Here is a 15539-nt window from a genome sequence, read left to right on the forward strand (position 1 = left end):
CCGTGGTAATGAATGGATTTATATGTTCCGACAAACATAAGCATATTTTTCAAATTCCTGGGAAGGCAATCGTAAGGCTTCAAGCGTACATTAGAAACTAATATTTTATAGTTGCGCAAAGGATATAAATATAACGGGATATCAACATACATATACCTAATGCTAAATGTTTTCTAACTATTAGTGCTACCGACAATAACTCATTAAATTGATTTATGCGATTGCCGAAAATATTCGGTACTTGCGACTAGACACGAGACGATAATTCTTCATCATGAGAACGCTCGGTGGCTGGGAAGTTTTGTCTTACAAACTTTATAGTTCACACCTTGCCACTTCCGACTACCATTTGGTCCGATCGATGGAAAATACACTCACTGGAATACGGTTCATATAAAGAACAAAGTATCTAAACTGACTTCTCTAATTCTTGCCCGTCAAGTTCTTTTTATGTGGAATCCACAAATTGCCAGAAAGATGGGAATATGTCATAGCACCAGTGAGGCAACATAAATAATAATACTGTTGTACATTTTTTCTTACATAACCGAACATTTCATACGCTTGCAACGTGCCAGGATCAAAACCAAGGAAATATCTTCAGCTGCAAAGGTTTGTAAGTTATATGAGGTCTAAATCAAGTTTTTACCCGATTTTGATATATGTATGCGGCATAAAATTAACTAGAAATTCGAAATTCTTTTTATGCGGCATATGGGACTAAAGAAATTATTAACCCCATTCAACATATTTTTGACATACAAGCATATTATTATTATAAAAGTATTCTCTCCGAATTTCTGTAGTATATTTCACAGATTGAGCGGCATTTTCGATAAAAAGTTCGCAATTGCAACATTGATCCACATTTTCGTTATTTTTTACTCAACTTATCGCTTGCACAGATGGACAGACGGACGGATGGGCAGACAGACAGTCACTCGGACTTCAAATCATTTATTTATATTTAATCCTTTATCTAACTCTATTATTTTTATCTGATACAAGCAACCGTTAGCTGAACAAAACTAGTATGCTCTGTAGCAACATGTTGCAAGCGAATAAAAATTATATGAGCGAAAAGATGTAATCACATTACTCATATTAACGCCAGCCCTGCTCATCAGTCAACATATTTCTTCAATGCCTTCTGTGAAAATGTCCTGAGGTTTCCTCGAAATTGATTAAACAATTTTCAAGTAGTTCTATTATTCTCTTCATCTGGTATAATGAGGCGTGTACCATACATAACACCCTAATGAACCATTATAATTTAAGTAGTGTGAACAACGCACTGAAATCTTACTTGGTCTCAAATGAATATGAATGAATTTGCTGTTTGTTACCCCGCTCGTGCGTGCCAAGTGGCATGCAAACTAACAAGGCCGCAGAATGGTGGTATCCAGTTAACACATTGTGTAATTTATGGGCATTTCACAGTCATGTAAATATGACAGCGGCATAGTCGTACCCTGTAGGAAAAATATTTATTGATAAAAATATAATGTAAATGAAAAAAATGTGAACGAGCATGGCTCAATCGACTGTGGCCGTCACACTGATCAGTTATTTATATATATCGGGTTTTCCAATGGAGATTATACGATTTCTAAGTGTCGTTCCGGCCATTCTAAATATGACATGTTCTGTATTTTTTTTTATACTCTCGCAACAATGTTGCTAACGAGAGAATTATAGTTTTGTTCACATAACGGTTGTTTGTAAGTCCTAAAACTAAAAGAGTCAGATATAGGGTTATATATACCAAAGTGATCAGGGCGACGAGTAGAGTCGAAATCCGGATGTCTGTCTGTCCGTCCGTCTGTCCGTCCGTCCGTGCAAGCTGTAACTTGAGTAAAAATTGAGATATCATGATGAAACTTGGTACACGTATTCCTTGGCTCCATAAGAAGGTTAAGTTCGAAGATGGGCAAAATCGGCCAACTGCCACGCCCACAAAATGGCGGAAACCGAAAACCTATAAAGTGTCATAACTAAGCCATAAATAAAGATATTAAAGTGAAATTTGGCACAAAGGATCGCATTAGGGAGGGACATATTTGGACGTAATTTTTTTGGAAAAGTGGGCGTGGCCCCGCCCCCTACTAAGTTTTTTGTACATATCTCGGAAACTACTATAGCTATGTCAACCAAACTCTACAGAGTCGTTTTCTTCAGGTATTTCCATATACAGTTCAAAAATGGAAGAAATCGGATAATAACCACGCCCACCTCCCATACAAAGGTTATGTTAAAAATCACTAAAAGTGCGTTAACCGACTAACAAAAAACGTCAGAAACACTAAATTTTACGGAAGAAGTGGCAGAAGGAAGCTGCCCCAGGCTTTTTTTAAAAATTGAAAATGGGCGTGGCGCCGCCCACTTATGGACCAAGAAGCATATCTCAGGAGCTACTAGACCGATTTCAATGAAATTTGGTATATAATGTTTTCTTAACACCCTGATGACATGTACGAAATATGGCTGAAATCGGTTCACAACCACGCCTTCTTCCAATATAAAGCTATTTTGAATTCCATCTGATGCCTTCTTTGTATAATACGAGTATAAACATTAGGAACCAATGATGATAGCGGAATAAAACTTTACACAAATACGGTATTTGAAAAATATGTAAATGACGGATAATGAAATCTCGATTATCACTTTATCATGTTCGGTGACACCCGAACTTAGCCCTTCCTTACTTGTTTTTCATTGTATTTAGTAATGCTTACAATTTCAATGTGGAGAGATATGTACATATGTGCAAAAACAACGTATGCATTATTCCATTTCATTATCAGAAAAATCTTCTTCGTTGAGGCTCACTTTCATTTGAGTGGTGCGGGAAGTAAACAAAATAATACATTCTAGTGTGAAGAAAGTCCACAAAGTATTCATAGCAACCATTACACTCACCTAATTTGACAGTTTGGTGTGGTTTTCGGTCTGGTCGAATCATCGGTCCAATATCTGGTTTCCACAAGATGAACCGAATTATTGCGAGAAAAGTTAGGAGATTCGATTATTTCAAGAAATTGTTACATTGAATGGCCTTCAAGAAGTTGTGATTTAACACTATTAGATTACTTCTTTTGGAGTGATTTGAAGCCATTGGTCTTATTGCGAAAGGTCGGATTTTCTTCAAGCTTTAGAAGTCAGTATTGAATTTGGTATTTCTGACATACGACTTGAAAAATTAATCGGGCTTTGAAAACAAATTATATCACTCTTATTGGAAAATTCTATTTTATAGGGTCCCCGGCGTTTCTTTCTAAACGCTACAAACCTTATGACAAGCTTAATATAACTTGCTGTTCAGGATAAAATTATAAAAATCAAAATTGTTTAAAAAATGCAAATTTTTAATAGTTAGCTTCCAATATTTTTTGCAACGAGCTATAATTATAAGAAGATAAACATCGTATAATATTTGGTAATTGTTTCTTATATTTGGAGTTTTGCCTAATGGTCTACTACCACCTCCATCAAGAACGCTCCGCCCTAATGGCATGGAAACTATGAATTCTAACAGTGATGCTTCACACACAGCTCATCATCTGAGTTACAAACCATTAATGTCATTATTTTTGTCAAGTTATGTGAAATTTTCAAGGAGCGGTTGACCAACTATACCAACGTAATCATATAAACAAAACGTTATGTAATGATGTGTGCGTAAGTATTCATTAGTAATCTGTGTATGTGCAAATAGCTTTCCTTGCCTAAAACAACGAAATTCAGTAAATAATTATGCTGCGTGATTATATAATTGATTGGTGAAATAGAATTGCTATTATTGTTCAAATGCATATATAAATAGCTCCATTAGTGCAATTAAAACTGTATTAATCAAATATTTATTTAATATTAGTAATTGCAGTGCTAGGTAGAGACCCTCGGAAAAGAAATTCCTGAAGAAGTCGGACGACTAAACTTTTGTTTATTTATTTTTTAATGAATACTTGAAGTTTTATGAAAAAGACATAAAAAATTTACAAATACCTTTTAAAAGGCTTCTCTTGCAGCTTTTATATCTCAACTAAAGTGAACAAAATTAGAAAAGCTCCAAGAAGATCCGACGCTTTTAAGCAAAACTTTGTTCAGCGATGAAGCTCGTTTCTGGCTCAATGGGTATGTAAACAAGCAAAATTGCCGCATTTGGGACATACATAGATCAATCTAAAGAGATTCAATTTCATCAATCAGTGGATTTATTGAGAGAACAGATAAATTGACGTTTTGAGCCGGTCGATTGGCCACCAATCACACCGTTCAACTTTTTTCTATGGGGATATGTAGAGTCTAAAGTCCAGGCCTTGGAGCAAACGATCACACTTCTCAGTCGCCAGTTAGCAGTCGAAATATTGAGACGTAGCCGCGGCCAATATTTGAAAGAGATAATCTTGAAAAAATAAATGCCAAAGAATGTTCTTTCGAATGATAAAAAAAAAACATTCCCCATTAAATTTGAAGTTTTTAGAGAAACTCAAAATGGAATACCTTTTAATACCTTGCCCTGATATAAAAGCCAGAATATAGTATGTAGTAAAATCGAATTTTCTCGATTTATTTCCACTGAAATTAATGAGCTTGGAGAGATAATTGAAGAATGAATGAATAATTCCAATAAGAAATGTTGTTTTTGGTAGCGCTGAAATCGAGTTAATAGCAGTACCTATGGGCAAGGCGGGCAGTGCCTTGAGGCTCTCAAGTTCAGGGAGCCCTCGAATCCTTACCAGAAATCTCGGTCGAACTAAACTTTTGAAAAATTCTCCCATTTTCAAAATAAATACATATGTCAGATTGCAACCCAACTTTAATCATGACAACTCAATAGAGAGAAATTCAAAAGTTATGCCTAGGAAATTCCCCTAAATTCTTTCTGCAGATTGGTAGTGTAGTCAATTTGACGGATGTGCGTTTATTTTTCGTTTACGTTCGTTTTACCTACCTACCCAGTGGCGTAGCTACAACTTCGGGCGCCCGGGCCCAAGGATGTTCTGCCGCCCCCTTTTATTTACCTACCTACAAGTTTCATGAGGTGGTTCGAACAAAAGTGAATTTTTGCAAAATTCCTCCGATATTAAGTATATAAAATTTAGAAACGCCACGCAAATTCTGAAGTTCCAAAATTCTCATAATACGGGTTTTGTGGAAATTGATAGTAAATTTACAAGACATCTTATTAAAAGCCATAGAAAAAACTCATTTTTGCCCTATATCTTGTACACTTTTGACACAATTTGCAGGAATTTTTGCCCGAATTGGAGTTTTTAAATACCATTTTGCCGACCCCAAGAAGTTGCGCCTGGGGCGACGGCCCCCTTCGAACTGCAGTTGGAGATACCTCCGCCGCCGATCATGTGCACGTGGATGATCTTTGCATGACACTCATGTGAACGGAGGGTTTGGAGGAACCACAGATCTCTATATTTTTCAAAAATATGTGCGGCAAATCTTCGTATGACTTGAGAAACTTCACGATTAAAATATTAAGTGATAACAAAAAACGTCAAATTCTTGATATGGGCCTTTACAGCCTTTGAGGATCTTTTCCAAACGAAATCAACCAGAACAATAGATGTTTTTCAAAATCTTACTACGTTTCGTGTTCTAAAGATGGGCCAGTTAAACGTTTTTGGTTGTGTTTTTTCAAAATACTAGACGTTGTATATTGTCAACCCTGCTGGTTATTAGCTTCACAAAAAAATAATGTTTGGTGTACGGCAATTCGAGATTGGAAGCATTTATCAGAAAGAATTAAATAATAAAATATAATAATATATAAAAAATATTTAAAATTTAGATTTTCAGTAATATACTAGACACAGTAACATCTCAATTAGATACACGTTTTATTGGTATGAATGCAGTCTGTCACATATTCGATTTTCTTACACCAACATTTTTATTACATGTTGATCAAGCAACTTTATTACAAAAGTGTGTTGAATTCCAAAGAAAATATGCAGATATAATAGGCCCTAGTTTTCACTTCAAATTATTAATATTTACCACCTAGTTTTACCTCAACTAACTCAATCATGGACTGTTCACCAATTATGTAATATAATAATGAGCAATATGAAGTGCTAGAATGAGACCTAACGGAAGTATTTACACCAATGTTATTATTCTTTACAATTCTTGTCACTTCTGTAGCAGCTGAAAAATCATTTAGCAAATTAAAAATAATAAAAAATTATTTAAGAAATAATATGGGCCAAACACGACGCCGACATTTATCGCTAAAAGCAATTGAAAATGAAATCGCATCAAGGCTGGATTTAAACGAATTCATTGATTGAATTCATTGCGCAAACTAAGTCTAGGAAAAAATTGCAAGTATAATTGTTACTTATAGCGATTTCTTTCCTCACAAAAATGTTGCATTTACGCTGCCCTTTGCACGGGCTGTCAAAGATGTGTGTTCCATTCTCAACATTTTTTCAGGTTCAATTGATCTTTTCTCAAAGTGTTGTCTTCTGAATAGGCAAAAGTGCGACTTTTTCTACCCTTTCATTATGAAATAGTGTCAATTGCCCCGTGAAGTTTTATTTATGATCTCTGAAGGTTGCAAAGTGTTTTAAAGATGTTTTTGCACAAAGTAAAATTATTATTGGAAATTGCAAATGAGTGGTCGAATCATCCTCATCATCATCAGAGAATGAAATGCGGTTTATAGTTGTTAAAAGAGATTCCCTAACCAGGGTGAAAGAATTCATAGAAGATGTTGTGAACTTTTACTCAGACTTGGAGGTAAAAGGAAAAGTGTTAAAAGAGAAGCGTATATTCATTAATACCGAGTGCAGTTTTTGTTCTTGTATCACTTAAAAATGGAACATTTTTGCAGGGTGTTTGGGAACATTTGTACAATTTTGCCATATAATGAGGCAACATTTTCGTCGAGAAAAGAAAACGCTATTAGTTAGTTGGTAGGTCCGACCTTTCTATAATAAACCCTTGAATCTTCTCTATTTCGTTTTATTAGCCAAACCTACACCAACCACCAAGTAGTCAATTAATTGGTCGACCACTTTTTGCCATTTTTTTGGCTTGCGTGGCATTCTTCCCTTTTTCATACAAAAATTTCAAAATATAGCGAATTTCCTCATTATTTTCACTCATTTTTGAACAGCTGTAACTTTTTTTCAACTTGCCCGAATTTAAATTTGGTTAAATGAAGCTTAATATCTCACCTTTCCAATATACAGCGTGGGCCCGAATAACTGTCGCACTTTTTCGAAGCAACGTTATGTTCGTGTAAGTGTACAGAATTTTGTTACCGTTATATTTTTGTGTTCCTTATTTTATTGTGAAACTAATTGAGTACTTTTTTGACCTGATCAGTAGTTCTTAAAATTTGTGAGTGATGGAAGCAAAAAGAGACTTAGTGCAAAAATTACATTTGCAAGGCAAAACGACAGGCGAAATTGTTAAATTGCTGAAATACATTGATGTAAACCGGAGATTTGTAAATGTTCGTTTTAGAACTGGAAGTGTTAAAATATCCAAAAAAAGTATAAGAACACCTGAGCTGGTGAAGAATGTGCGTGAAAGGATAAAGCGAAATTGTGCTAGATCAGCTCGAAATCTAGCCAAAGAGTGAGCCGGAAAACCTCCGAAATGTTTTAAAAGAGAACTTGGGACATAAACCTTACAAAAGGAAGAGGATTCATGGCCTTACGGAGCGTCAGAAGAAAATGCGACGGGAAAGAAGTGGTTTATTGCTTCAGCGGCACAAGTTGCAATATTGTGTTATCTGATGAAAAACTATTCATATTGCAAAAAAGTCACAATCCCCAGAATGATCGCGTGTATGCAACAAGTATGCAGGATATTCCAACAGATAAATTAGCCGTTCAGAGATATCAAAACACAACGTCTGTCATGGTATGGGGGGCCATATCCAAAAAATCAAAGGTGAACGATTTGAACTTAAGCAGTCCTAATGTAAGCCAACAGTCTTTATAATAAATAAAATTGTTCAATTGCTCAAAATATCAAAAAATAAACTTTTTCTACAAAAAATAAAGCGCGACAGTTATTTGGGCCCACCCTGTAATATGGTATGACACAATGTGACAATAGCACTGGAGATATACTGCAATACATGACAAAATACAAGACTTTTTCTGCCAATATATATAATACAATTTTATTTTCATATTTTTATTTGATGAAACCTAATCAGTTTACATAGCAGTAGGGCCCTATTTTTTAATTTGCCCCAGGGCCCTTTGTTGTCTAGCACTGGTGTAATATAGAATAACTCAATTTTGATTACATACATTAAATATAGCTATTAAAGGGAAAGAGCGTAGTCGAGATTAACTTGAAAGCGTATATTTCAGATGGTAAGTGAGATAACTGATTATGTGATAGCTGAGATTAACTCTGTTTTTAATCCTTGAGCACTTGGAACATTCTTCCAAAATTTTTATGATGAACTACATGTCTATCTTCATACAATTTACTTAATAATAGACCCGAAATTAGCAACTGTTTATCTATATACATATATATAAAGTAATGCCATTTTTTGTTGTAACTTTATAACTTAAGCACGGTCTCTTCTATCCAAACCAAATCTTTAGGCTTTGCTCGGTCTATTTACAGGTGGTTTATGTGAAGTTTGCACAAAATAAGTCTAACGGTTCTTCATTTATCACATTTTTTGTAACAAATGAATTCAATAAATTTTAATGGGGATTTTCGTGTCAAATTGAATTTTTTTAAGATGGCATTGTGCTGCCAAATTGTTATTTTTTATGCCATTCATGCGGTCTTTGAAGCAAATTGTCAGCGATAATTATTGCTTTGTGTTTATATTTTTAAATATATTGTTGAGTGAATTCGTACAAACGGTGAGTCTTAAATTGTTTAAATGTATATGTGTGCGTGTTCTTTCTCCGTTTTCATCGAGTCGTCGGTGTTTCATATCGTTTACAAGATTTATATCAATTAAATTGTCAAACAACGGACGGTAAGTTTTGAGCAGTTGAAGTGAAATACATATGTGCATGCGTGTATCTTTATTTGAAAAAAACATATTGTGTGCATACATGTGTTTTATTCTTTTGTAATAGATGCAATTCGTTTTTCGTTTGAAGAAGATTATTATTTATATGAAGGAAAAATGCCACGAGCCAGTCGAGCAAATATACGTCGGCGAAGCGTACTGCATATGATGTGGCATTACGGATACTAAGACGATCACACTTGCAACCTGTTGCTGTTGGCAGTGAAAAAGTTGTTGCCAAATTTGATTGCAGCTACGATCTTAACCGTTAAATCATAAGGAGTTTTTGATACCACGTATCCCTATTGTTCCAACTGATATGCCACTCAATTCAAACGTTTACAATTAAGTTTTAAAATGGCTATCAATTAATAATTTTTTTGTTTCAATAAATGAATTTGATCTTAAAATATTTTTTTTTATTATTTCACTTTATACGTAGCGAAGTACGTACCAGGCGGCTAGTCAAATATACTTGTATGTATATGTATGTATATATTATAAAATTTAATTTTGCGGTTTCATCAAATCTTAGCTCATTCTTATTTGCTTACTATATACATTAGGGTGGTTTTTTTTTTTGAACTATTAATTTTTTTCAGTCCCGTCAGTCAGTGCTTACATTAGTGCAAAATATCGAATATTGACTATTTTTAAATCAACAACATTGAGCTATGTAAGTGCGGCCGCCTACTGTCCAGCTCTCATACGCTTCTATTATCAACCAAAAAACCAATTCTGATACTACATCTGGTCCCTTAAACTCCGAAGCTCCTAGATATCTAAGCTAAGTTCTAGATAAGACCGAACAGAAGCAGTATGTTCCAGCGTCTCTCTCATGTCTATTTCCCTGCACTTTCTGAAGGTATCGACGTTACTAATACCGATCCGGCTCGCTTATGATGCCACGAATTTGTGACCTGTGACTAGGTCAGCAACCGTAATGCAGCCTTTTCGAAACCGTATGACAGAAAAACAAACATGTTTCCATTCCGTTCCCTTGTACAAGATCTCAGAGTTGCTGCATGCTGCATGCTATTAAGGCATTCCATCGCATCCTGATCCGTCTGTCAGTCCTTTCGGAAGTTTCAATTCGTATCGTATTTAACGGCTTTCGTATTTTCTGCAACCTTTTTTGACAGAGTGCAGTAAATACATATAACGTATATGAAATAGAAGAGGCTATCCTTACATAATTGCTACATTCAGGATTAAAATATCAACAATTCAAAAATAAATACCTATGAACAAATTTTTTAATGCAAAATATACTATATAACGCTTTTTAATAGTAACCATAACACAAGCAATCATATTATATAAAATGTTTTAATTGGCAATGCAAGTAAACCTCAATACACTGAATAGCAACATACATACTGTATATTTTTCCGATAAAGCAAACACTACCGGCACTCACCTTGGAAATTCGAAGGAACCTTTTTTAAAAATTAAAGTTGAAGCGGATCAACGTATGCATATGCGCACGGACCGAAAACAAAAGAGAGGCTCGCGCCGTCCGCCAGTCCCTTTTGTTACTTGTGTTTGGTGTCCTCATGTGTGGTGTGAAAGGTGTGGTGTAGATGATGATGAAATGATGACGTGTTGAATATGAGGTGTGGATGTGAATATGGTGTAGATGTGTGGAATATGATGTGGATGATGTAGATGGTGTAGTCGTGTTGAGTATGGTGTGTATGAGTGGGGTGTAGCTTGATTATATTAAGAGGGGGGTCAGGTGCTCATTTAGCCATCCCGGCCCCCCTAAACGACTGTTTAGCCTAAAAGGCGCTGCAGCTGTTGCAGCGTAGCCACAACGCTGCTCAGACCCGTGGATCGGCTAGGTGGTGGTCCAGTCTGTCGACGCCGCACCGAGGTTCCACTCCGCTGGTGTATGACACGATCAGCGGGTGGAAGTCGAGGCGGCCGCGATTGAGGCAATTCCCGTGACGGGCGTGTGGTGCGGCGGTGACAACTGGCACAGCCTGACTCCGCTAGTCGTATGAGTGTGCGACAGGCAGTTGAGGCAATACCCGTGGGCCTGGGCAACTTGCTGCCGCTGCAAAGGTCGCATACCCCCAAATATTCCGCAATGATGCAGACGATGTGGGCGTCGACAGATGGGGCACCTTATCCGACGGGTCTCCGAAGTCCTCGATGTGATCGGTGGTGGTCGGGTGCCACCACGAGGCGCGGGTACAGGTGCTGGCGTGGTTGCCGGAGCAGCAGCCGATGCTGTTGCAACTACCGTTCGGGGCGCTGGTGCAGGCCCGTTGCGTGGCACATTGGTTACCGCCCGAGCGGTTGGCGTATTTGCAACTGGCGTATCTACATCCATGGTAATCTGTGGTAAATGAGATGGTTAATTATACATATCTGTCATATAAGTTGATATGGGCAATCGTGCCACGATATGTGGCATGAATGGGCCGTCGTATTGATCGACCATTTTTCGTTAGTTTTCTTTGTTGTTTTTGGCGGTTTGTTATTTTTGACAGTCGACATTATTAGCGTATTTTTGTTTTAGTATTTAATTTAGTGATTTTATTATATCGCGATATTATCGGTTCTGTTTTTTCGGTTTTCGGATTCGCGATCATCGGAAGTTGGCAGAAGGCATAGCTTCACGAGCGGTCTGGTTAGCGTTCCGTTTTGCGTACGGAGATCAACGATTCGTATGTGACCGTCGGAGCCGTAATGTAGCTTTTCTATGCGGCCAAGCCGCCACTCGGTGGGGGGTAGACAATCATTGTGAATGAGGACACAGTCTCCAAGTTTAGGCGCTTTTTCAGGAGTCTTCCAGCGGTATCTCTTGTGGAGATCCTTTATGTATTCGTTCTTCCATCGGCGGCTGAAATCATGATGGAGAATCTTAATTCGTTCCCATCGATTTAATAGGGATAGCGACTCCTCGCCTGGCTCAGGAATGGCCAGGATGGGTGCTCCCTTTAGACAATGCCCTGGAGTTAAGGCGGTGAGATCGATAGTACTGTGAGTGGCCGTGAATTGAGAACGGCTTCAATTCGATTTAATAACGTCGTGAACTCTTCGTAATTGAATTTATAATTTCCAGCTACCCGTTTGAAATGGGATTTGAAGCTTTTTACAGCTGATTTCCATAAACCGCCCATATGAGGAGCGCTTGGGGGTATGAATTGCCAATTGATACCTTGAGGGGCGTACTTTTGTACGATGTCGGGTGACACTTGTCTTAAAAAATCCACAAATTGCTTTTCTGTGGCTCGTTGAGCTCCAATAAAGGTTTTGCCATTATCGCTCATGATTTTCGAAGGGTAGCCGTCTCCGTCGTCAGATTACTACATAGCTCAAGATGTACTGCCTTTGTCGTGAAACATACAAAGACAGCCACATAGCCTTTCATGAGAGTGGGAGACCTTAACATGGACGCCTTTACCTGGAAAGGCCCAGCAAAATCAACACCTGTTGTGGTGAAAGGCAGAGCGAAATTGCAGCGTTCCGGTGGAAGTGCTGCCATACTCTGCGTTCGCATCTTCTGTTTGTGCATAGTGCAAATCTTGCACGTGAAGATGCACTTCTTAATTTGCGGCTTAAGACGGGGGATGTAATACTCCTGGCGTACCATATGTTGCATGAGGCGATGTTCGGCGTGTAGCATTAAGATGTGGATGTAATGGAGGAATAATGTGGCAAATGGTGACCTCTCTGGAATTATTATGGGGTGGCGTTCATTGTATGTCAGGCTCGAATTAGCGAGCCGACCATTGGTACGAAGCAGACCTTTCGTGTCCAGAAAGGGGTTTAGAACTAAGAGTGAGCTCTTTTTATCAATCGGCTTCGATTCTCTTAGTAGTGATATATCGCGGCTGAAGTAGCGCGCTTGTGTATATGCTATTAGTGCGACCTTTGCCTTTTGTAACTCTAGGTGCGTCACTTTGTTGCATGGGAAATTATCTGATCCCTTTACTTTGCTTTTGAGTTGCTCGATAAATTTGAACATATAGGCAACTACTCTGAGAGCTTTTGGAAACGATGAAAATCGTTCAGGATGTCGGTATCATCCAATAATGTGTGAAAGGTTTTTCGATTTTTCGACCTTCTGGTGCGATAATATTACGCATGGTGGATTGTGGCCAAGAATCAGGAGATTCTATCAACCATCGGGGGCCATTCCACCAGAGAGTGGTGGTGGCAAGGTGCAGTGGCTTGCACCCTCTTGTACCTAGATCGGCAGGATTGTCAGCACTGGCTACGTGACGGCTAGTGGCTGATCCCACTAGGTCAAGTATTTGAGACGTTCGGTTAGAAATGTACGTCTTCCATGCATGTGGTGGTTTTTCCAACCAGGCTAGTACAATTTCGGAATCGGACCACATATATAGTTTGCATTTTGTCATATTTAAATGCATTTGCACCATGGCTACTAATTTTGACAGTAGTAGTGCGCCGCATAACTCAAGTCGTGGGAGACTTATAGTTTTCAAAGGTGCCACCTTTGCTTTTGCTACTAATAAGTGGCTTGTGGTCGTGGTGTAGCGCAGTATGCCTTTTCTGAGGCGTCACAAAAGCCATGTAATTCGACTTTGTGTTCGGGGGAGTAGTTTACCCATCGTGGAATTTGTATCTGAGAAATATCATTCAGATTTTCTGCGAACTGGGACCATTTTTCTAAGCGAAGAAGTTTCACTTGTTCGTCCCAGTCGGTTCCATCTAGCCATAGTTCTTGTATTAAGATTTTCGCTTGGATCATAATTGGCGAAAGCCATCCTGCGGGGTCGAAAAGTTTTGCCACCGAGGATAAAATCTGTCTTTTTGTGATGGCTGATATGCGGATATGGACTCTGCCGTGTATGAGAACTGGTCCGATATCGCATTCCATTGGATGCCTAATGTTTTTGTTTTACTTTCCTTTTCGAATATAAGGAAATTAGTGTCCAACAAATTTTCTTTTGGAATATTTTTGATTATATTTGGGTGATTTGCCGTAATCTTTTTTAATGGAAACCCTGCGGAATTGAGGGCTTTTATTACCTGTGATAAGGCCTCGTATGCTTGTGGAAGAGTGTGACTTCCAGACAGTATATCGTCTACATACGTTTGAGTTTTCAACACTTCAGTTGCCAGAGGAAATTCTGACTTTGTGTTGTCTGCCAATTCGTGGAGTGTTCGAATGGCTAGATATGGTGCACAGTTAACGCCAAATGTAACTGTTTTTAGTTTGAAGTCGCGTAAAGGAATGGTGGGGGATCTTCGGAACATAATACGTTGAAAATCTTGGTCGTCTTTATGTACGCCTATTTGACGATACATTTTTTCAACGTCCCCATTGAATACGTATTTGTATATACGCCAATTTAAAATCAGAAGCATTAAATCTGGTTGCAGTGTGGGTCCCGTAAATAGGATATCATTTAGGGAATTCCCTGAACTGGTGGTTTTCGAGGCATTAAAAACAACTCTTACTTTTGTTGTTTTTTTGTCTGGCTTCACTACTGCGTGATGTGGCAGATAAAAGGAGTAGTATTTGCCGTTGACGATTTTCTCCCCTGGGGTTACTTCCTCCATGTGATCTAAATGGAGGTATTCTTCTAAAACACCATCATACTCTGATTTGAGTTCACCTTTTTTAAGTAAGTTTCTTTCCATACTTAGAAACTGCTGTATTGCAGAGGTGCGAGAGTGACCTAAGGCGAGTGTGTTAGGAAATTGTTGCTTAAGTGGTAGTCGTACGACGTACCGACCGTTTTCTGATCTAGTAGTTGTGGCTTTGTAAAAATCCTCACAATACTGATCTTCAGGGGTTGTGACTGATATGGGGGGGGAGTTCTTCCAATTCCCAAAATTTTCTCAATTGTGAATTGAGGTACCTACTCATTTGAGACTTCCTCAACTTGAGTTGTCAATGTTGTGACTGGTTCCGCAACTAGTCCACTTAGGGCCCATCCGAAAATGGTATTTTGCGCCAGAAGTGTATTAGTAATTTTCTCAATACCTTCGAGTATTATGGTTGGTACGCAGCTCTCAAGTAATTGCTCAAGAAAAAAAATACACATTATTTCTCAAGTAATTTTGACAGCTGGTTACGCATTGTGAATGATCTACATTAGAAGAGCAAGAGAGAATAAACAAACTTTGTGCGTAATATGTAAGTATGTGTGTATGTGTATGGTAACATAAATATTTTCATTGAGATTTAAGAAATGCAGCTCTCAAGAAACGTAAAAACTTCATATAAAAAAACGCTTAAGAAACGGTCAGGAAACTTTCCTGCGATAAATTTACTTGTGCTAGTACGCAGCTCTAAAGAAATCTAGTACTAATTTTTGATACTTTTTTTTCAGTAAAATGTGAATATGGCAAACCTGGTTTTGCGAAGAAACATCAAATCAACAATTGTTTCTTGATGGAAATTCGAAGTAATCGTCAAATTCATCCTAAATTAGTTGAAATCATTATTATGAAGTATATTCCATTTTGAAATGTTGTATAAAACCTACCAATCATCAACAACATTTCCTAAATCTCAATGAAA

The 15539-nt window shown here is 37.8% G+C and overlaps 2 protein-coding genes across 8 annotated transcripts in view; one reads left to right on the forward strand and one right to left on the reverse strand.

Annotated features, from left to right (window-relative positions):
- The window catches only part of LOC126755348 (putative ATP synthase subunit f, mitochondrial), a 565888-nt gene that overhangs the window by 502013 nt on the left and 48336 nt on the right, over positions 1 to 15539 (forward strand). The gene's annotated exons all lie outside the window — the stretch shown is intronic.
- On the reverse strand, positions 10805 to 11366 carry LOC126754847 (uncharacterized protein DKFZp434B061-like). Its single transcript, XM_050467033.1, has 2 exons — positions 11158 to 11366; positions 10805 to 11087 (listed from the first exon to the last, which is right to left on the reverse strand). The coding sequence occupies exons 1-2, from the start codon at positions 11364 to 11366 to the stop codon at positions 10805 to 10807; spliced, it is 492 nt and encodes a 163-aa protein (XP_050322990.1).

This window comes from Bactrocera neohumeralis, chromosome 4 (genome assembly GCF_024586455.1).
Source record: "Bactrocera neohumeralis isolate Rockhampton chromosome 4, APGP_CSIRO_Bneo_wtdbg2-racon-allhic-juicebox.fasta_v2, whole genome shotgun sequence".
Classification (NCBI taxonomy): domain Eukaryota; kingdom Metazoa; phylum Arthropoda; class Insecta; order Diptera; family Tephritidae; genus Bactrocera; species Bactrocera neohumeralis.

What these genes read in the sequence shown, in the direction of transcription:
- LOC126754847 (XM_050467033.1), bottom strand. Translation starts at nt 11,366, where the DNA reads ATGGATGTAGATACGCCAGTTGCAAATACGCCAACCGCTCGGGCGGTA. An exon ending in TCGGAGACCCGTCGGATAAG is followed by an intron (nt 11,088 to 11,157) that starts GTGCCCCATCTG and finishes CGACCTTTGCAG; the next exon opens with CGGCAGCAAGTTGCCCAGGC.